Source organism: Bombus pyrosoma, linkage group LG15 (assembly GCF_014825855.1).
Source record: "Bombus pyrosoma isolate SC7728 linkage group LG15, ASM1482585v1, whole genome shotgun sequence".
NCBI lineage: Eukaryota > Metazoa > Arthropoda > Insecta > Hymenoptera > Apidae > Bombus > Bombus pyrosoma.
Window position 1 is genome coordinate 3,395,285 of NC_057784.1, and position 21,352 is coordinate 3,416,636.

The following is a 21,352-nucleotide window of genomic DNA, read 5'->3' on the forward strand; positions in this document are numbered from 1 at the left end:
AGATGAACACATTCGCGTTCAAAGAAATACGGAGGATATCAGCTATCTATATGAGTGCCCTCAAAGTAATGATGAACACGTGAACATTTGCGCGTGAAAGGTACGCATTACTTCCACCACCCTCGGTGCATCCCTCGTACAGCTAAAGTGATATTACTGCTATTCGAAGAGGAAGAGCAACGAAATATTCTCTTACGTAAGACTCAAACTTTCATAAACGTACCTGCACACGAAGCATGCTATAACATATTACACATAAGTATACAATGAATTGGATCAATGTATACACATAGATAAGAAATTTCCCAGAGTGCAATTTCCAGTAACGATCGCACCACTTGCTTGCGTTGAAAATAATCGATTGCAATTTAGATGATTCAGTTCTACCACTTTTCTTATAAGAAACGGTACCCTCCTACTATAAGAAAATAGATCTTTGTCCTTAACATTTGCTTACACGTCGTTGAAACCCTTGCCTGAGTTTGCGATGAAAGATGAATATCCTACGAAAACACAGATCAACTTTCGAAGCAAATATATAGAATGTATAGTAACAACCTGCTATGAAAGTTGAATATTCTTTGAAAACACGTACCAATTTCCAAGACGAATGGCACTGGACGACAGCAGCAACGTATTAGTTATTAATCATGCAGAAACATGGCTATGAAGTATTTACCTACAAAGTAATCCCCACTAGAATTTTCTTGGGAATGTGCCTACTGAACGATAGATAATTGGGCGATTATAGTAGAATAAAAGATAAGCCGAAACATAAAAATACAATTCCTGAGCATGAGGAAAGAAAGAAAGAGTGCATATGCACGATTACGCGGTATTACTTGTCGACCTTCGTGTTGTGAGCATGAAGGAGACGTTGAATAAAGATTTCGCCTACGCGATGACTCCGATGAAGATCCTGTCGTGGCCTGTTGGTACCTGGCCTCTTCAAGACTACAATATTTTTTCCGCTATGCGTGTCATAATCACGAGTTTTCTTTTGGTACGAAATTTTTGTCATTCTGTTTTGATGTTAACATGTATGTATATTCGGAGACAAGAATTAAGTGAACAAATAAGCTAAAAATTGTCATTCTTTTATAGCTACTAATGCTAATGATCGTGCAGTCGGAGATGTATTTAGACAGCAACGACGCCGAGAAAAATCTCGACGCATTAGTAATACTATCCTGCGGCATTCTGGCGGTGTCAAAGGTCATTCGTTTTCGTATTCGGCCGGCTGGTCTTATCTCGAACTTCACCTCGGCGGTTGAGGATTATAACAAATTGTATGACCAAGAGAAGGGCGTGATATTGCGAAGACACGCTTACATGGGCAGAGTGGCAGGTATTGGTGTGGTACTTTTCGCATATTTCAGTGCAACTCTCTTCATGTCTGTGCCAATGCTGGCTGCGGAGGAAGTGAAAGATGTAGTTAACGTAACGGAAGATAATACTCCGGAATATCCTATACCTTCCGAAAAAGTAATGGCACTTATAAAAATGCCGGATAATTTATACTTCATTGTTTTTATCGTGGAGTACTTGATGTTGTTATTAACGAGCAATGGAAATCTAGGTACTGTATCATCGTGTTTTACGAATTACTCATTGCCAGTAGCCATGCGAATCAATTCCACAATTTGACAAGTGAAAGAGAGCGATTATACTTTGAAATTACAATCCCCAGCTTTGTATTATCTGCTGTTGAGATGTTGAGTTCTAATTTCGAACAAAGAAAGTAAGTACTTGAAAGAAAATGGAATTGATGAGTTTGGGTTCAAAAAGGCGCGAATACCGATACATGTCGAAAGTAGTATTAGTATTTCGTTTATTTATTTTCCAATATGAATTAGGAAGTGATTCGTTGTTCTTCGGTATTATTTTTCACCTGTGTGGTCAAGTAGAAGTTCTGAGGCTCGAGTTCAGCAGACTGAGCAACGAGAACGAAAAAGCAAAGGAACATTTCAGCGTATTAACCAAGAGGCATGTTTACTTATTGAATCTAGCCAAGATGCTGAACGAGACGATCAGCTCTATCTTGGCTGTGCAACTATTCACGAGCTGTATAGTTATTTGTACAAGCGGTGAACATTCTTACATCACTTAATAAAATGACGCGAAGCACGATAGCATAAGTTCATTTAAATACGATTAATGTATTATGATGATTTGCATCTGTTTTCAGGACTTCAATTGATTATTGCTCTGAGCGTTGGAAACATCGTCATGACGATAAAAACGTTTATAGTACTGAGCACTCTGTTAGTGCAATTATTTGCATACAGCTTCGTGGGCGAATATTTAAAGCGTCAAATGGAAGGCATCAGTGATTCGGTGTATTTCAGCAGTTGGTACGATATACCGAAAAGTGTGGGAAAAGATATCATTTACATCATTATGAGAGGCCAAGAGCCAGTTTTCCTGAGGGCTGGAAAATTTTTTGTAGTTAATATGGAAACGTACATGAGTATTATAAAAACTTCTATGTCGTATCTCTCAGTTCTGCGGGTAATGGTAAATGCTTGAGGCCTTGTATAATATAGAAATCTAGGAAGTTATGTTAATCTAATAAAGCACAATAAAATATTTAATATTATTAAAATATTTTGTGATTCAGTATTCATTTCAAATGCTCAAAATCAAATTGATCGAATGTGCGCAATAAATTGGCTCAATAAGCTGTAGTTAATAATTCGTACAACGACCGACAGAAGATACAGCAGTGTCGTTTATGTATCGTGGTATCACCACGCGTCGAAAACGTTTGAAATATATGTATACGTAAAGACACATTTAAATAGATGATATATAAATACAGATTTAATTATGGTAAGTAATGTAAGTTTGTTTAGTGACGTGTTGAAATTAAATGCTGCTTCCCTGTAGAAACTGGTATATATTATTCGTTCGCGTTCTATCTCCATATTTTTCATATGAATATGGAATTGACTATTGAACATATTCCCATTCACAAAACACTATGTTTGGAATCTATTGGAGTATTAGAAAATTAGGAAGGTAACACTGGTCTTGGAACGAATAATTTGGAAGAAAATTGAAATTGCTTAGCTAGTCAGGATTGAGCAGGACGAAAATTAGAAAATCTTATCGCGTCTAGCGATAGGACACGTTACCTATCCCGTGAATTGATTGTATCTGTACAAACGGTCCGTGTTTCCAGGCGCTGTGCAGCGAAAACCGTGTAATCAGCGGGTGAAGAAAGTTGGGAAACGAAATTTATATGAAAGAAATGCTCAGTATATTTTAATTTCGTTATGGTATAATGGCATACGGAGAGAAGAACGTCCTCTGTGCGTTAAATGCAGATATTGCAATAAATGTACATGTACATACCTACAAGCTTGAAAATATGCTGACATTTCGAATACTGCTACGCCTCGATATCTGTCGGGTCAAGTTAGCATCGATGCCACGCTAATGAGAGACAATCAGATGGAAACACGCACAACACCTCAGTCCACAACAACACCCAGCAGCTCGTTCTGTTCAGGTGAACGTGAATTCAAAATTTGCTGCAGCGCAACGTCGGAAATTCGACCTCATCAGTGATCGATCTTGTCACAAACATTCCGTGATGTGTTCGTACCATTTGCTACAAATTTTAAACTGCAAGCTCTGAACACAGAACACCGGCGTCCCGTTCATACTGGCTGATTCGTGGAAAGGAAGTGCGAACGGCCAACTGCTCGTATCTGTCTCACGAAATCGTTACAACTGTACACGGTGGTTATTTGTACGGTGGGTTGCTGTGTGGTTTATACTCGTAATTCTTTGGTTTCAGACGCGTACGTAGCGTGGATACGAAAGGCGGTTTGATTTCCGTACCAAGCCGGTTACAACTTCCCGTCTACGCACCGTGTTCCGCTTGACAGATGCTTGATCGTATAACTACGTATGCACAGTGCTTCCGTCGGCATCGCTTCCAGACGTACTATGGCTCGCATTCAATTCTCTCGATTAGTATCCAGTTGGGATCGATGAGCACGCATCCTTACGTAGTGGGGCCACGCTCACCACCCACTCCCTCGCCGATTCTTCAGGAGGATCACGCGAATCGGTGAGCTAACATAGTGAGAAAGCTGTTACGATTACGACATACTACCACTGTTCGATGAATCTGCGTATGTAACTGCTATGGGTTTAAGCTGATGTTCCAATGCTTATGATTAGACTACGGATTATTATCTAATTTCATGTTTCTGAGAATGTAATGAAAAGAGTAAAATCTCGGTAGAAAATAATTTTCCTAGCAAGTATTTGTGGAAAACGCTACGCTATGAGCATATTGTATATTTTTTTAAATTGCAAGTATTCCGTGCAATTACTTACTCTGTTTAGATGTTCCAAAACTCAGCGAATTCATCGGCAAATCTGAATAGTCCCTAGAAAGTGAACGATTATTTTCTGGCAAGCTACTGCGTATTGGTATTGCAGGCAATGCGCACATTCGTCAACACGGTAGCTAACGATGAATTATTCTTCAGCTTAACGATGGAACTCTGTGGCTAAATCGAGGTTTGCAATATAAATCTTAGCAAGTGGAATTCGGTTGTAAAAAAAACTTCGATTTGTCGAGAAACGACACTACCAGCCCGCGGTACTGGCCGATGCAAACCTTCAATAGGCTCGCTCTAGAACAGTTACTAATGAGTGCCTTGCCGATTTGCATCGAAGGTAAAGATATGTTTTTAAGTAATTTCTATGCTCTTCTTACTTATATTTCTCATTTTTATTGCAATGTGAAATTTATAGGGTTATATATGATAATGCAGTTCGCTATTAACGCTAGAACTGTTGACGATCAAGATGTAACACTTGTACCAAGGAAATGAAAATGGTAGATACACGAAAGCAAACATAATTCAAAAGGAAAACTTTTATTTATACATTGTATAGAAAATTGCAAAGTTGCAAAGGTTTAGGTGAGTGTGTATTTATAAAGAGTATGAAGTGAAATTCATATAAAAATATGTTCACGTATAAACGATATATTACCTTGATTACCAAAGCAGATTTCTTGCTGCTGGTCTGTCTAAGCAGGAGAGACAACAGATCAGTGCATTGAAAGGCGTCGTCCTAACGATGACGTTGCTCATACAGCTGTACCTTCACGCTTACATAGGCGACGCTGCTGTCACACGCTCAGAAGCAGTAAGAGGGTAGACAAAACATACTGCATGCCACAGCAACCGAAACAATAACCAGATAATAACGGAATAGCCGCCTTTGATATACACCCGACGATAACCCCTCCAGAGGTACTAAAACCTCAGCATAAGAATTCTCCCAAATCAGTGATCGACACTTTTCTGCTATAACACACTGAACCGCCACTCTGTTGCATTCGTACAATAAATTTTACTACTATATCTAAAGCTCAATTCTTTACCTTATTTGTGAAACGTTCGAACTGCGACGCGAGGAGATCGCCGGTGATCTGTCAATCTCGTGATTTCTTGCGTCTCCTACGTGACACTGCCGAGTATCGACCCAGAGAGATCGCACAAACCGTCTGCAATTCGCTGTGGTATCAACCTCGAGAGGACACTTAGCAAGATACAATGAATCGTGGCAACTTGTCATACCACGTGACAGAAGGAAAATTCTTCCCAATGAATATGTTCACTTTCAAAGAAATACGACAGACACCAGATTTCTTATTTGTCCTTTTTGAAAGTAACGCCAGGCACATGAAGACCATTTGATCGCGAGTGCTATGTGTTCCTTTCGCCATCCTCGGCGCATTGCTAGCGAAGCAAAGGCAATATTTCTGTAAGTCGATGAGGAAGAGCGAAATTTTCTCAAACGTACGACTCAAACTTCCCCAAACATTCCTACGTACCAAGCATGCTATAATCTGTTAAACATAAGTACGCAATGGGTTGGATCGTTGTATGCGAATAACTAAGAAATTTTCCAAAGTGCAATTTCGAGAACGCCGATCACGACCATTAGCTTGCGACGAAAATAATCGATTGCAATTTAGACGATTCGGTTTTTTCACTTTTCATATAAGAAAGGGTAGCTTGTTACTATAAGAAAATAGGTCTTTGTCCTTTACATTTGCTTACATAACGTTGAAACCCTAGCCTGACAATTTCCGATGAAAGAGGAATACCCTACGAAAACACAGATCAATTTTCGCAGCTAATGTGTACTATAACAACTTATTATATAAGTTGCATATTCTTTGAAAACACGGACTAATTTTCAAGACGAATAGCGCTGGACAACAGAAGCAACGTATTACTTATTAATAGTGCAGAAGCATGGCAATAAAGTATTTCCCTACAAAGTAAACCACACTAGAATTTTCTTGTGCCCACTGGACGATAGATAATTGAGCGATTATAGTAGAATAAAAGATAAACCGGAACATAGAAATACAGTTCGTGAGCATGAGGGAAGAAAGAAAGGGTGCATATGCACCATTACGCGGAATTATTTGTCGATCTTTGTGTTATGAGGATGAAGGCGACGTCGAGTGAAGATTTCGCTTACGCGATAACTCCGATGAAGATCATGTCGTGGCCTGTTGGTACCTGGCCTCTTCAAAACTACAATATTCTTTCCGCTATGCGTGTCATATTCACGGTTTTTCTTGTGGTATGAAATTTTTGCCATTCTGTTTCGCTGTTAACATGTACGTATACTCGGAGACAAGAATTAAGTGAACAAATAAGTGGAACTTGTCTTAGTAATACATATTTAAATTTTATTTATTATACACCGGTGTGCAAAATTAAAGGAATACTCAATTTTCACCGAGAAGTTGCTGATATTAAAAGTGTTATAAAATCGTAACAAGGAAGCATACAGCAATCATTCTATGCTCATTTTAAATCAAAAAACCACTATTTTCAGAAGTTTTCGGGATTTATTCCATAGAGTTTCCTGCATCGTGTGGTAGAGTGAGAAAGCGAAGCTGCTTTCTGGTTCCGAACGTGTTTCAAATTCAACAGATTCTACAGACATTAAAAAATTTTGTTTAGAGCTAAAATGACGCACGATCATTTGTGCGATGTTTTATTGTTCTTTGAGTATTCAGCAGGTATTATAATAATAGCGCCAGCAGCTCTTCGTGGGGATTGCACAGTTGGAAATTAAGTGTTCCTTTAATTTTGCATGCCAGTGGATATCATTATACTACAAAAATTATTTAGTGGATAATTGAAATAATTGAACACTTTTGTATAAACAAGACCTACTTAAAGAAACTTCATTGATATCAATTTCAACTACCTGTCCATATACTTTTGTCCGAACGTGATAAGTAAACTCCCTAGAAAATTCGCAATCATCTGCAACACTCTTTGTAAATTCTATTTTGTAAATTTTATTATTACTGCACATTACTTGTGTTCGTCTTCCGAAATAAATTACTTATTTCAAGAAATTTGATTATGGCAAGGAAATTGTGTAAACAATTGTGAGCTAAAAAAGAAATTAAAATGTGGTTTCTGAGCACGTCTGAAATTGACGGGTTTAAAAATTGACGGGTTTAAAAATTGTTATTCCTTTGCAGCTACTAATGCTAATGATCGTGCAATTGGAGATGTATTTAGACAGCAGCGACGCTGAGAAGAATCTGGACGGTCTAGTACTTATTACTTGCGGCATTCTGGCAATGTCAAAGGTCCTGCAGTTTCGTATTCGCCCTGCTGGCCTTATCTTGAATTTTACCTCGGCGGTTAAGGATTATAACGAATTGAATGACCAAGAAAAACGGCTGATTGTACGAAGACACGCTTACATGGGCAGAGTGGCAGGTATCAGCGTGGTATTTTTCGCATATTTTGGTTCAACTCTCTTCATCACTGTGCCAATGCTGGCTGCGGAGGAAGTGGAAGATTTAGTCAACGTAACGGAAGATGATACTCCGGAATACCCTATACCTTCCGAAAAAGTGATGGCACTTATAAAAATGCCGGATAATTTATACTTCATTGTTTTTATCATGGAGTACTTGATGATGTTATTAACGAGCAGTGGAAATCTAGGTAATGTATCGCCGTGTCTTACGAACTACTCATTGCCAGGAATCTTGCGAATCAATTCCACAATTTGACAAGTGAAAGAGAACGATTAGTAGGGGCAACATGTGTTGCATATACTTTGAAATTGCAATCTCCAGCTTTGTATTATCTGCTGTTGAGATACCGAGTTCCAATTATTCATTTTGAACAAAGAAAGTAAGTACTTGAAAGAAAATGGAATTGATGAGTCTGGGTTCAAAGTGGCGCGAATACCGATACATGTCGAAAGTAGCATTAGTATCTTGCTTCTTTATTTTTCAACATAAATTAGGTAGCGATTCGTTGTTCTTCGGCATTATTTTTCACCTGTGTGGTCAAGTGGAAGTTCTGAGGCTAGAGTTCAGCAGACTGAGCAACAAGAATGAAAAAGCAAAGGAAAATTTCAGCGTATTAACCAGGAGGCATATTTACTTACTGAAGCTGGCCAAAATGCTGGACGATACGATCAGCTCTATCTTGGTTGTGCAACTATTCACGAGTTGTATACTTATTTGTGCAAGCGGTGAACATTCTTACATCACTTGATAAAATGACATTAAATGGCATAAATTTATCTAAATACGATGAACGTGTTGGAATAATTCATACCTGTTTTCAGGACTACAGTTCATTATCGCTCTGAGTGTTGGAAACATCGTCATGGTTGTAAAAACATTTATAGTACTCACCACTCTCATGGTACAATTGTTTGCATACAGCTACGTGGGCGAATATTTAAAGCGTCAAATGGAAGGCATCGGTGATTCGGTGTATTTCTGCAACTGGTACGATATACCGAAAAATGTGGCAAAAGATATTATTTATGTCATTATGAGAACTCAAGATCCAGTTTTACTGAAGGCGGGAAGATTCTTTATTGTTAATATGGAAACCTACATGAGTATTATGAAAACTTCTATGTCGTATCTCTCTGTTCTACGGGTAATGATAAATGTTTGAGGACTTGTATAATATAAAAATCTAGGAAGCTATATTAATATAATAAAGCACAATAAAATATTTAATATTATTAAAATATTTGGTGATTCAACATTTATTTCAAATACTCAATCTCAAATTGATCGGGTGTGCGCAGCAGATCAATAAGTTGTAGTTAGTAATTCGTGCGACGATCAACAGATGATGCACACAGAAAACGTTTAAATATACAGATATTTGGCTACGTGTGTCAGTAAATTTAAGGGTGATTCCTGAAAACCAAATAAAACGAAAATCAAGAATAATAAATTTCGTTTTCAGCTTAGTTTTTTACTTATTGACATTTAAAAAATGGCCAAAAATCCCTGCACGCGAGCAATCCTCCTTACAAGAGCGATAGTGGGTCAGCCTAAGCAACGGGGTACACAGAGATTCTTCACGATACATGAGCAGCAGCTTACCTCGTACAAGTCATGGAGAGTAAGATTATGACATTTGAAGACGTAAACCATTCTGCACGACGTTTTGTAAGAGAAATCGTAGATTAAACATTACTGTCTACTCATTAAAATCCACAACAGCATATCGAAAACAGCCTCATGAAATTTTCGAATAGAGATGATTAATGTTTCTTCTAATGTTGAATCAATAAATAATATCACATATAATCAATGTTTACACAAACTTTACACACGCACCACGATCATCACCGTCGGGTGTCCACAGAAAAATCAATCGTACATTGAATGACGTCGTTCTGATGATGACGTTGCTCATACAACTGTACCTTTACGCTTACGCTCGCGACGCTGTCGAACCTCCATCCGGAAAAATCGTGCAAGCTATCTAGAATCTACTCCGGTATCAGCCTTGAGAACACTTAGCAAGATACAATGAATCGTGAGAACTTTTCATACCACATGACAGAATGGAAATTCCTTTCGATGAATATATTCACTTTCAAAGAAATACGACACACACCAGACTTCTTATTTGTCCGCTTTGAAAGTAACGCCAGGCACATGGAGACCATTAGATCGCGAGTGTTATGTGTTCCTTTCGCCATCCTCGGCGCATTGCTAGTGTAGCAAAAGCAATATTCTGTAATTCGATGAGGAAGAGCGAAATTTTCTCTAATGTACGACTTAAACTTCCACAAACATTCCTACGTATGAAGCATGCTATAATCTATTAAACACAAGTACGCAATGGTTTGGATCGTTTTGTGCGAATAAATAAGAAATTTTCCAAAGTGCAATTTCGAGAAAGCCCATCACGACCGCACCATTAGCTTGCGACGAAAATAATCGATTGCAATTTAGACGATTCGGTTCTTCCACTTTTCTTATAAGAAAGGGTAGCTTGTTACTATAAGAAAATAGATCTTTGTCTTTACATTTGCTTACATAACGTTGAAACCCTTGCCTGACAGTTTCCGATGAAAGATGAATATCCTACGAAAACGCAGATCAATTTTCGAAGCGAATGTATGTGTAACAACTTACTATGAAAGTTGAACATTCTTTGAAAACACGGTCTAATTTGCAAAACGAATGGCGCTGGACGACAGAAGCAACGTATTAGTTATTAATCGCGTAGGAGCATGACAATAATGTATTTATCGACGATGTAAACCCCCACAGGAATTTTCTTGGAAATGTGCTTACTGTACGGTAGATAATTGAGCGATTATGGTAAAATAAAAGAAAAGCCGGATAATCGAAATGCAATTCGTAAGCATAAAGAAGAAAGGAAAGGGTATGTATTCACGAATGCGCGGAATTATTTGTCGATCTTCATCTTGTGAGGATGAAGGCGACGTCGAGTAAAGATTTCGCTTACGCGGTAAATCCGATGAAGATCCTATCGTGGCCTGTTGGTACCTGGCCTCTTCAACACTATGATATCTTTTCCGCTATACGTGCCATAATCACGAGTTTTCTTTTGGTATGAAACTCATATCATTTTGTTTGGAAATTAACGTGTATGTATAGTGAGACAAAAATTGAGTGGACAAATAAGTAAAACTAGTCCTAGTGATATATATTTAAATTTTATTTATTATACACCGGTATGCAAAATTTCTGAATAGCTGAAATTGACGTGTTTCAAAATTCTTATTCTTTTACAGCTACTAATGATAATGATCGTGCAATCGGAGATGTATTTAGACAGCAGCGACGCTGAGAAGAATCTGGACGCTGTAGTAATACTAACTTGCGGCTATTTGGCAGTGTCAAAGGTCGTGCAGTTTCGTATTCACCCTGCTGGCCTTATCTCGAATTTTACCTCGGCGGTTAAAGATTATAACGAATTGAATGACCAAGAAAAACGACTGATTGTTCGAAGACACGCTTACATGGGCAGAGTGGCAGGTATCAGTGGGGTACTTTTCGCATATTTCAGCGCAACTCTCTTCACGACTCTGCCACTGCTAGCTGCGGAGGAAATGAAAGATGCAGTTAACGTAACGGAAGAAAGTATTCCGGAATACCCTATACCTTCCGAAAAAGTAGTGGCACTTGTAAAAATACCGGAAAATTTATACTTCATTGTTTTTATCGTAGAGTACTTGATGTTGCTATTAACGAGCAATGGAAATCTAGGTAATGAATTGTCGTGTCATACGAATTACTCATTGTCAGGAGCCATGCCAATCAATTCCACAATTTAAAAAATAAAAGAGAATGATAAATAGGAGCATCATTTGTCGCATGTACTTTGAAATTGCAATCCGCAGCCTTATATTCTCTGTTGGTAAAATATTGAATAATATATTTAATTATATTGAATAATTATTCATTTTGAACTATGAAGGAATACTCATACTCAGTGGAATTCATCAGTTTGGCTTCTGAGAGGCTAAATTACTACTATTGTCTCAGCGTAGCTCAAAGATCTTGTTTACTTATTTTCAAATATGAATTAGGAAACGATTCCTTGTTTTTCGGTATCACTTTTCATGTGTGCGGTCAAGTAGAAATTCTGAAACTTGATTTCAAAAGACTACGGAACGAAAACGAAAGAACAAAGGAACGTTTCAGCGTATTAACCAGGAGGCATGTTTACTTACTGAACCTAGCCAAAATGTTGGACGATACGATCAGCTCTATCTTGGCTGTACAACTATTCACGAGTTGTATACTTATTTGTACAAGCGGTGAACATTTTTGCATCACTTGATAAAATGACATTAAATGGCACAAATTTATCTAAATACGATGAACGTGTTGGAATAATTCATACCTGTTTTCAGGACTGCAGTTCATTATCGCTCTGAGTGTTGGAAACATCGTCATGACGATAAAAACGTTTTTAGTACTGAACTGTCTGTTGGTTCAATTGTTTGCATACAGTTACGTGGGTGAATATTTAAAGCGTCAAATGGAGAGCGTCGGCGACTCGATATATTCCTGCAGTTGGTACGATATACCGAATAGTGTTGCGAAAGATATTATTTATGTTATTATGAGAACTCAAGATCCAGTTTACCTGAAGGCTGGAAAATTTTTTATTGTTAATATGGAAACGTACATGAGTATTATAAAAACTTCTATGTCGTATCTCTCTGTTCTACGGGTAATGATAAGTACTTAAGGCCTTGTATAATATAGAAATGGAGGGGGTATATTTATCTAATAAAGATCAACAAGATATGTAATATTGTACTTTTGATGGCTAAATATTTATTACAAATACTCAGAATCAAATTGGTCAAATGTGCGTAATCGATGGTCTCAGTAGTCTGTTGTAGTCAATAATTCGTGAAATGTCCGAAAACATTTGAAATATATGGATATGTACATCATTATTACATTGGCACTTGTAGCTTCGAAATTCAATCGCTTTGGCATATGAAGGGCTTCGTAACCGATAAGTTTAAGTCAGCCTTTCGTTTCTACTTACGCGTTATTAAATCTTTCAGTCGACGGAAGACTTTAATTCAGGAATTAAAAAATTTCAAATCTCAATAACGCACTGATATAGATCAATAAAATTAATATGAAAAATCGAAAATTTGTTGCTTGTTCTATTAAAGGGTGAAATAAAAACTTTCTCTAAATTGTACAAAATAAAATTCATATAAAAGCATGCTCAAGTGCAATTAGTCCATTACCTTGATCACCAAACCAAGTTTCGTGTTTCTGAGCTGCCTGGGCACGAGAGACAACATCGGTGCAGTGAAAAACCCAGTCCTGATGGTGAAGTGACTCACAGAACTGTACCTCTTGGTCTACTCAGATAAATCGCCCTGCTATCAATCTCGATGACATGTAGCAAACGATCTGAAACTAATAACGAACAGCAAAGGTTGATCGTACCACGCAACAGCTGGAAAATTTTGAAAAAATGAACATATTCGTTTCCAAAGACACACTGACGACACCAGCCTTCTACTTGTCCGTTTTGAAAGTAATGCGGGACACGTGAAAACCATTTGATCGCGAGTGCTATGTATTCCTTTGGCGACCCTCGATATAACAAAGGCGGTATTACTGTTACTCGACGAGGAAATACAACGAAACTCTCTTACGTACGACTCACACTTTCATAAACGTACGTATGCACGAAGAATGCTATAATTTATTACACATGAGCATATAGTGGTTTGCATTAGTGTGTACGAATATACACGGCATTTTGTAGAATACAATTTCGAAAGACACCGATCACGATCGCACCATTTGCTTGCGTTGAAAATAATCGATAGCAATTTAGACGTTTCAGTTCTTCCACTTTCAGTATAAGATAGAGTATTTTCCTGCTATAAGAAAATAGATCTTAGGTCTTCGCGCTTACTTACATATCGTTGTAACTGATAGTTTCCGATGAATATCCTCCGTATCAGATCAATTTTCAAAGCGAGTGTACAGTTTAATAACTTATTATGAAAATTGAATATTCTTTGAGAACACAATCTAATTTTTAGAACAAATGGCGCACGACGACAGAAACCATCATATAGAAGTATGGCGATAAAATATTTATCTAAAAAGTAACCGCCCCATTGGAATTTCCTTGGAAATGTGTAGTAGACGTAGAAACGATAACCCAGTGGACGATAGATAATTGGGCGATTACAGTTGAATAAGGCATAAAACGAGAAATAAAAATACACAATTTGTTACTATGTAGGAAGAAGGAAACGGAACGTATTCATGATTACGTGAAATTGTTTGTCTACATTTTGTGAGGATGAAGGCATCGCGCAGTGAAGATTTTGCTTACGCGATGACTCCGTTGAAGATCCTGTCGTGGCCTGTTGGTACCTGGCCTCTTCAAGATTACGATATCTTCTCTGCTACGCGTGCGATAATCGCAATTTCACTTTTGGTATGAAACTTTTCTCATTCTGTTTCGAAGGTAACATGTATGCTATATACTCGGGAACAAAAATAAGTTGTCAAATAAGTGGAACTAGTTCTATAGTTATATATTTAAATTTTACATATTATATATCGTTATAATACATTAATTATTTAGTAAAATATTGAAATTGAGATTTACATTTTTGCATAAACAAGCCATAGTTAGCGAAAATACGTTGATACTTATATCCACCATTTATCTACATACTTTTGTCCAAACGTCTAAAACGATGCTTCTAGAAATCACTTTTAGTTAATTTCACAATTTTGTTATTACAGCACGTTAAAAAATGTCGTCCTTTTCTAGCTATTAATGTTAACCATCCTGCATATTGAAATGTATTTGGATAGCAGCGATGCCGAAAAGAATCTAGACGGTCTAGCATTAATTACTTGCTGTATTTTGGCGGTATCAAAGGTCATCCGTTTTCGTATTCGGCCGGGTGGCCTTATCTCGAATTTTACCTCGGCGGTTAAGGATTATGAAGAACTGAAAGATCAAGAGAAACGAGTGATAGTGCGAAGACACGCTTACATGGCCAGACTGGCGTGTGGCAGTGTGATATCTTTCGCGTATTTCACCTCGACCATCATGATGACTCTGCCTATGCTGGTTGGGGAAGAAGCGGAAGATATTGTTAACGTGACAGAAGAAAGTACACCGGGCTACCCCATACCTTCCGAGTATGTAATGGCAATTATACAATTGCCGAAGAATTTGTATTTCATTGTTTTTATCATCGAGTACTTGATGCTGCTATTCCTGAGTACTGGAAATCTAGGTAATGAATTATCCTGTCATACGAATCGGTCAATATCAGAAGCCATGCTGATCAACTCCATAAATTGAGATGTAGAGACGAATGATAAGTACGAGCATAATTTGTCGAAAGGTAATTTGCAATTACGATTCTTTTGCTTATGGCGATAGAAAAATAAAGTATTGGACGATGATTTCGAAGGGCACATGATCTGAAATGAATAATTTTTTTATATAATGTAAAAATTTTATGCCACTTCAGTTATACATATAGATATGGCACATTAGAACAAATCAAAGTATACTGTGACAAAATTTTACTATTTGACTTGTACCTCGTGTGTGTTTGGAATGTGATTAATATTCGTTTAATGTGCGTTCAAAATAGTGTTTAAAACGATTAAAACCATAAACGAGTAATTCTAAAAACGACTGTTACACTTTTCGCCCTGTAATTTTTGTAGTTAAAATGTAGAACATCAACTATTCGTTTTGAGCCATGATGTTAAAAATTTGAAACAGAATGGAATTGATTAGTCTGGGATCTGAATGAGCCAAATACCAATACATGCTCATAGTAGGTCAAAAAATTCATTTATTTATATTGAAATATGAATTAGGGAGCGATTCGTTGTTCTTCGGTATTATTTTTCACCTGTGCGGCCAGGTGGAAATCCTGAGGCTTGAGTTCAATAGGTTCAACAACGAAAACGAGAAAGCAATGGAACATTTCATCTCATTAACCAAGAGGCATATTTACTTGCTGAAGTTAGCCAAAATGCTGAGCGAGACCATCAGCTCTATCTTGGCTGTGCAACTATTTTCGAGTTGTATACTTATTTGTACAAGCGGTGAATATTCTTACCTCACTCGATAAAATGACGCGAAGCACAATGGCATAAGTTCATTTAAATACGATTAATGTATTATGACGATTTGCATTTGTTTTTAGGACTTCAATTTATTATCGCTCTGAAAATTGGAAACATCGTTATGACGATAAAGACATTTATAGTATCGAGCACGCTACTGCTGCAATTATTTGCATACAGCTACGTGGGTGAATACTTAAAGCGTCAGATGGAAGGCGTCGGTAACTCGGTGTATTTCTGTAGCTGGTACAATATACCGAAATGTGTGGCAAAAGATATCATTTACATCATTATGAGAGGTCAAGAGCCAGTTTTCCTGAGGGCTGGAAAATTTTTTGTTGTTAATATGGAAACGTACATGAGTATTATAAAAACTTCTATGTCGTATCTCTCAGTTCTGCGGGTAATGGTAAATGCTTGAGGCCTTGTATAATATAGAAATCTAGGAAGTTATGTTAATCTAATAAAGCACAATAAAATATTTCGTATCATTTCAAATGCTCAAAGTCAAATTGATCGAATGTGCGCAGTAAATCGGCTGAATAAGCTGTAGTTAATAATTCGTACAATGACCGACAGATGATACAACAGTGTCGTGTATGTATCGTGGTATCTCCAGGCGTCGAAAACGTTTGAAATATATGTATACGTAAAGACACATTTAAATAGATGGTATATAAATAAAGGTTTAATTATGGTAATTAATGTAAGTTTGTTTGGAGACGTATTGAAATTAAATGCTGTTTGTCTATAAAGACTGGTATATATTATTCGTTCGCGTTCCATCTCCATATTTTTCATATGAATATAGGATTGGCTATTGAACATATTCTCAATCACAAAACACTATGTTTGCAATCTATTGGAGTATCAGCAGATTAGGAAGGTACCACTGGACTTGGAACAAATAATTTAGAAGAAAATTGAAATAGCTTAGCTAGTCAGGATTGAGCAGAACGAGAATTTGAAAATCTTATCGCGTCTAGCGATGGGACATGTTACTTATCCCTTGAATCGATAGTATCTGTACAAACGGACCGTGTTTCCAGGCGCTGTGCAGCGGAAACCGTGTAATCAGCGGGCGAAGAAAGTTGAGAGACGAAATTTATATGAAAAAAATTCTCAGTATATTCTAATTTCGTTATGGTACAATGGTATACGGAGAGAAGAACGTCCTCTGTGCGTTAAATGCAGATATTGCAATAAATGTACATGTACATACCTACAAGCTTGAAAATACGCTGACATTTCGAATACTGTTACACCTCAATATCTTCGCGTATAAACGATGTATTACCTTGATTATCAAAGCAGATTTCGTGCTGCTGATCTGTCTGAGCACGAGAGATAACAGTGGGCAGTGCATTGAAAGGAGTTGTCCTGATGATGACGGTGCTCATACAACTGTACCTTCGCGCTTACACAGGCGACGCAGCCGAGACTCGATCAGAAGAGATCGCACAAACCGTCTGCAATTCGCCGTGGTATCAACCTCGAGAGGACACTTAGCAAGATACTCACAATGAATCGTGGGAACTTGTCATACCGCGTGACAGAAGGGAAATTCTTCTCGATGAATATGTTCATATTCAAAGAAGTACGACAGACACCAGACTTCTTATTTGTCCGTTTTGAAAGTAACGCGAGACACATGAAGACCGTTTGATCGTGAGTGCTATGTATTCCTTTCGACATTCTCGCTGCATTGCTAGTATAGCACAGGCGCTATTACTGTAATTCGATGAGGAAGAGCGAAGTTTTCTCTAACCTATGACTCAAACTTTCGTAAACATACTTGCGCACGAAGCTTGCTATAATTTACTACACATGAGTGTACAACGGCTCGGATCAGTACGTGTGTATAAATAAGAAATTTTCCAGAGTGCACTTTTACGACAAACTGATTACAATCGTCCTATTGTTTCAGTTGAAAATAGTCGATTGCAATTTACTCGTTTCAATTCTTCTACTTCCCTTATAAAAAAAGGTATCTTCTTGTTATAAGAAAATAGATCTTCGTTCTTCCCATTTCCTTATCGCTTACATATCGCTGGAACCCTATTCTGATATTCAGCTGTGAAAGTTGAATATTCTTTGATAATACAGTCCAATTTTCGAAAGGTATGATCTTCTTAAGAATGTATCATGTAAGTTGGATATTATCTACAAATACAGATCAATTTTTAAAACGAATGGTACTGTTCGACGGAAACCGTGGTGTTACCCGTACAGAAGAACAACAATAAAGTATTCACCTACCTAAGTAACTCCACTTTCTCACTACAATTTTCATGGAAATGCAGCAGCAGTGGTAACTTACTGGACGGTGGATAATAAAGCAATTACAGTAGAATAAAAGATGAACCGAGAAATAGAAACATAATTCGTAAACATGTGGGAAGAAGGAAAGGGAAGGTACTCACGATTGCGTGGAGTTATTTGTCAATCTTCGTCCAGTCAGGATGAAAACGTCGACGAGTAAGGACTTCGCTTACGCGATGACTCCGTTGAAAATCTTGTCGTGGCCTGTAGGTACCTGGCCTCTTCAAGACTACGATGTCTTCTCCGCTATACGTGCCATAATTGCGACTTTTTTTCTGGTACGAGACTCATGCTATTATTCTATTGCGAAGTTAACATGCGTGTTATCCACACGAGAACAAAAGTGAGTGGACAAATAGGTGGAACTAGATCTAGAGTTATATGTACTTAAAATTTATATATCATCATAGTATACACATGAATTATTTAAAAAATAGTTGAAATGATATTTACACTTTTACATAATCGAACTGTGTTTTATGGAAATACACACATACATATTTCTACCATCTGTCAACTGACATTTCTCCGAACGTATTAAATGAACTTTGTAGAAGGTTCGCATTGATTCGCACCACTCTTTGCGCTCATTATTGTTCTTTTTCCTGTGAAATAAATATGTCTATAAATTAGGATTAGAACATTTTAGAGAAATTTAGGGCAAAGAAATTGTGTAAACAATAGAGAATTCAAAGATAGATTGAAATAGCCAATGTTTCCAACTTCATTGACCTTTTTATCTTCCAATTTGTGCACTTAATCAATATGGTTTCCGAACAGCTGGATTTGGCGCGTTTAAAGATTGTCGTTCTTTTGTAGCTGCTAATGGTAACGGTCGTGCAATCGGAGATGTACTTAGACAACAGCGATGCCGAGAAAAATCTGGATGGTCTAGTACTTATTACGTGCGGCAGTTTGGCGGCGTCAAAGATTATACGGTTTCGTATTCGGCCTGCTGCCCTTATTTCGAATTTTACGTCCGCGGTTGAGGATTATAACGAATTGCGGGACGAAGAGAAGCGAGTGATAATGCGAAAACACGCTTATATGGCCAGAGTGGCCAGTGCCAGTGTGATATTTTTCGCCTATTTCAGCTCGATTCTTTTCATAACTGTGCCTATGCTGGCTGAAGAGGAAGAGAAAGATATAGTTAACGTAACGGAGGAAAGTACAACGGAGTATCCTCTACCTTCCGAAAATGTAATGGCAATTATACAAATGCCGGATAATTTGTATTTCATTGTTTTTATCGTCGAGTACTTGATGCTGCTATTCCTGAGTACTGGAAATATAGGTAATTAATCGTCCTGTCGTACGAATCGGTCAATATCAGAAGCCATGCTAATCAACTCCATAAATTGAGATGTCGAAACGAATGATAAGTACGAGCATAATTTGTCGAAAGATAATTTGCAATTTCAATTCCTTTGCTTATGGCGATAGAAAAAGAAAGTATTGGACAATGATTTCGGGGGACACATGATCTGAAATAAATAATTTTTTTATAAGTGATTGTGCGACAGAAATACAATGATCAACCTCATTTTCTGATGGAAATGCTGATGGTATACGACGCCTTTTTTATTTATATTGATCGCTTACAATGATCTTCTAAAACTTGATGTAAAAATTTTATGCCACTTCAGTTATACATATAGATATAGCACATTAGAATAAATGAAAGTATACTGTGAAAAAATTTTCCTATTGGTCTTGTACCTCGTGTGGACGTAGTGTGTGTTTGGCAAGTGATTAATATTCATTTAATGTACGTTCAACATAGTGTTTAAAAGGATCAACCAGAAACGTAGTGTTTAAAAGGATTGGAACGATTAAAACGATAAACGAGTTACTCTAAAAACGATTGTTACTTTCCGCCCTGTAATTTTTGTAGTTAAAATGTAGAACATCAACTATTCGTTTTGAGCGAATGGAATTGATTAGTCTGGGATCTGAATGGCCCAAATACCAATACACGCTCATAGTGGGTCAAAAAATTCATTTATTTATATTGAAATATGAATTAGGGAGCGATTCGTTGTTCTTCGGTATTATTTTTCACCTGTGCGGCCAGGTGGAAATCCTGAGGCTTGAGTTCAATAAATTGAACAACGAAAACGAAAAAGCAATGGAACATTTCATCTCATTAACCAAGAGGCATATTTACTTGCTGAAGTTAGCCAAAATGCTGAGCGAGACCATCAGCTCCATCTTGGTTGTGCAACTATTCACGAGTTGTATACTTATTTGTACAAGCGGTGAATATTCTTACCTCACTCGATAAAATGACACGAAGCACAATGACATAAGTTCATTTAAATTTAATTAATTTATTATGATGGTTTGCATCTGTTTTTAGGACTTCAATTTATTATCGCTCTGAGCGTTGGAAACATCGTCATGACGATAAAGTCATTTATAGTATCGAGCACGCTACTGCTGCAATTATTTGCATACAGCTACGTGGGTGAATACTTAAAGCGTCAGATGGAAGGCGTCGGTAACTCGGTGTATTTCTGTAGCTGGTACAATATACCAAAATGTGTGGCAAAAGATATTATTTATGTCATTATGAGAGCTCAGGATCCAGTTTTCTTGAAGGCTGGGAAATTTTTCGTAGTCAATATGGAAACATATATGAGTATTATAAAAACTTCTATGTCGTATCTTTCAGTTCTTCGAGTGATGGTAACTACTTGAGATCTTGTGTAATATATATGTAATTCTACGAAGCTCTATTATTATAACAAAGCATAATAAAGTATTTAATATTGTATTTTTGGTGATTCAATATTCATTTTAAATTCTCGAAATCAAATTGATCGAGTATGCGCAGTAAATCGTTTCAGTGGCTTTTTATAATTGATAATTCGTGCAGTCGCCGACAGATGGTTCTGCGTAGGTTATATGTCATTCTGTGATCACGTGTTGAAAACATTTGAAATATACATATATTCAAATATAGAATGTGGTTTAATTATTAGATGGTTTTAGATGATTATATGGTTCAACGTGAGATAGCGTTACGATATCGTTTTACAATGGATTGAC

At 37.2% G+C, this 21,352-nt stretch overlaps 5 protein-coding genes and 1 long non-coding RNA gene across 10 annotated transcripts; 5 read left to right on the forward strand and 1 right to left on the reverse strand.

The window, feature by feature from the left end:
- The first annotated feature begins 811 nt into the window (after nt 1-811).
- On the forward strand, nt 812-16,514 carry LOC122575728 (odorant receptor Or2-like). 4 transcript variants are annotated; one of them, XR_006319518.1, is made up of 6 exons: nt 812-1,003; nt 1,105-1,579; nt 1,857-2,087; nt 2,189-4,081; nt 4,363-4,698; nt 4,777-4,887. XR_006319518.1 is itself a non-coding variant. In XM_043745090.1 (5 exons), exons 1-4 carry the CDS (start codon nt 821-823, stop codon nt 2,527-2,529), a joined length of 1,230 nt encoding a protein of 409 aa, XP_043601025.1. In that variant the 5' UTR covers nt 812-820; the 3' UTR covers nt 2,530-2,568; nt 16,440-16,514. The 4 variants fall into 4 exon arrangements, 1 of the variants encoding a protein (XP_043601025.1); XR_006319519.1 differs by having other exon boundaries at nt 4,509-4,698; XR_006319520.1 differs by lacking the exon at nt 1,857-2,087.
- Nucleotides 6,255-8,999, forward strand: LOC122575886 (odorant receptor Or2-like). Its single transcript, XM_043745374.1, has 4 exons — nt 6,255-6,630; nt 7,550-8,024; nt 8,332-8,562; nt 8,659-8,999. Exons 1-4 carry the CDS (start codon nt 6,448-6,450, stop codon nt 8,997-8,999), a joined length of 1,230 nt encoding a protein of 409 aa, XP_043601309.1. The 5' UTR covers nt 6,255-6,447.
- On the forward strand, nt 10,305-13,096 carry LOC122575731 (odorant receptor Or2-like). The gene is made up of 5 exons (XM_043745093.1): nt 10,305-10,335; nt 10,411-10,925; nt 11,110-11,584; nt 11,908-12,138; nt 12,235-13,096. The coding sequence occupies exons 2-5, from the start codon at nt 10,788-10,790 to the stop codon at nt 12,573-12,575; spliced, it is 1,185 nt and encodes a 394-aa protein (XP_043601028.1). The 5' UTR covers nt 10,305-10,335; nt 10,411-10,787; the 3' UTR covers nt 12,576-13,096.
- On the reverse strand, nt 12,332-19,261 carry LOC122575752. Of its 2 annotated transcripts, XR_006319525.1 has the most exons (6): nt 18,755-19,261; nt 18,403-18,672; nt 17,277-18,298; nt 13,096-13,270; nt 12,471-12,477; nt 12,332-12,391 (listed from the first exon to the last, which is right to left on the reverse strand). It is a non-coding gene; the product is annotated as an uncharacterized LOC122575752 (long non-coding RNA). The 2 variants fall into 2 exon arrangements; XR_006319526.1 differs by lacking the exons at nt 12,332-12,391; nt 12,471-12,477; nt 13,096-13,270 and adding an exon at nt 16,205-16,302.
- Nucleotides 14,160-16,421, forward strand: LOC122575748 (odorant receptor 65a-like). The gene is made up of 4 exons (XM_043745121.1): nt 14,160-14,312; nt 14,655-15,129; nt 15,728-15,958; nt 16,060-16,421. Exons 1-4 carry the CDS (start codon nt 14,175-14,177, stop codon nt 16,398-16,400), a joined length of 1,185 nt encoding a protein of 394 aa, XP_043601056.1. The 5' UTR covers nt 14,160-14,174; the 3' UTR covers nt 16,401-16,421.
- On the forward strand, nt 18,442-21,010 carry LOC122575730 (putative odorant receptor 85d). The gene is made up of 4 exons (XM_043745092.1): nt 18,442-18,579; nt 19,121-19,595; nt 20,329-20,559; nt 20,661-21,010. The coding sequence occupies exons 1-4, from the start codon at nt 18,442-18,444 to the stop codon at nt 20,999-21,001; spliced, it is 1,185 nt and encodes a 394-aa protein (XP_043601027.1). The 3' UTR covers nt 21,002-21,010.
- Nucleotides 21,011-21,352: the final 342 nt, after the last annotated feature.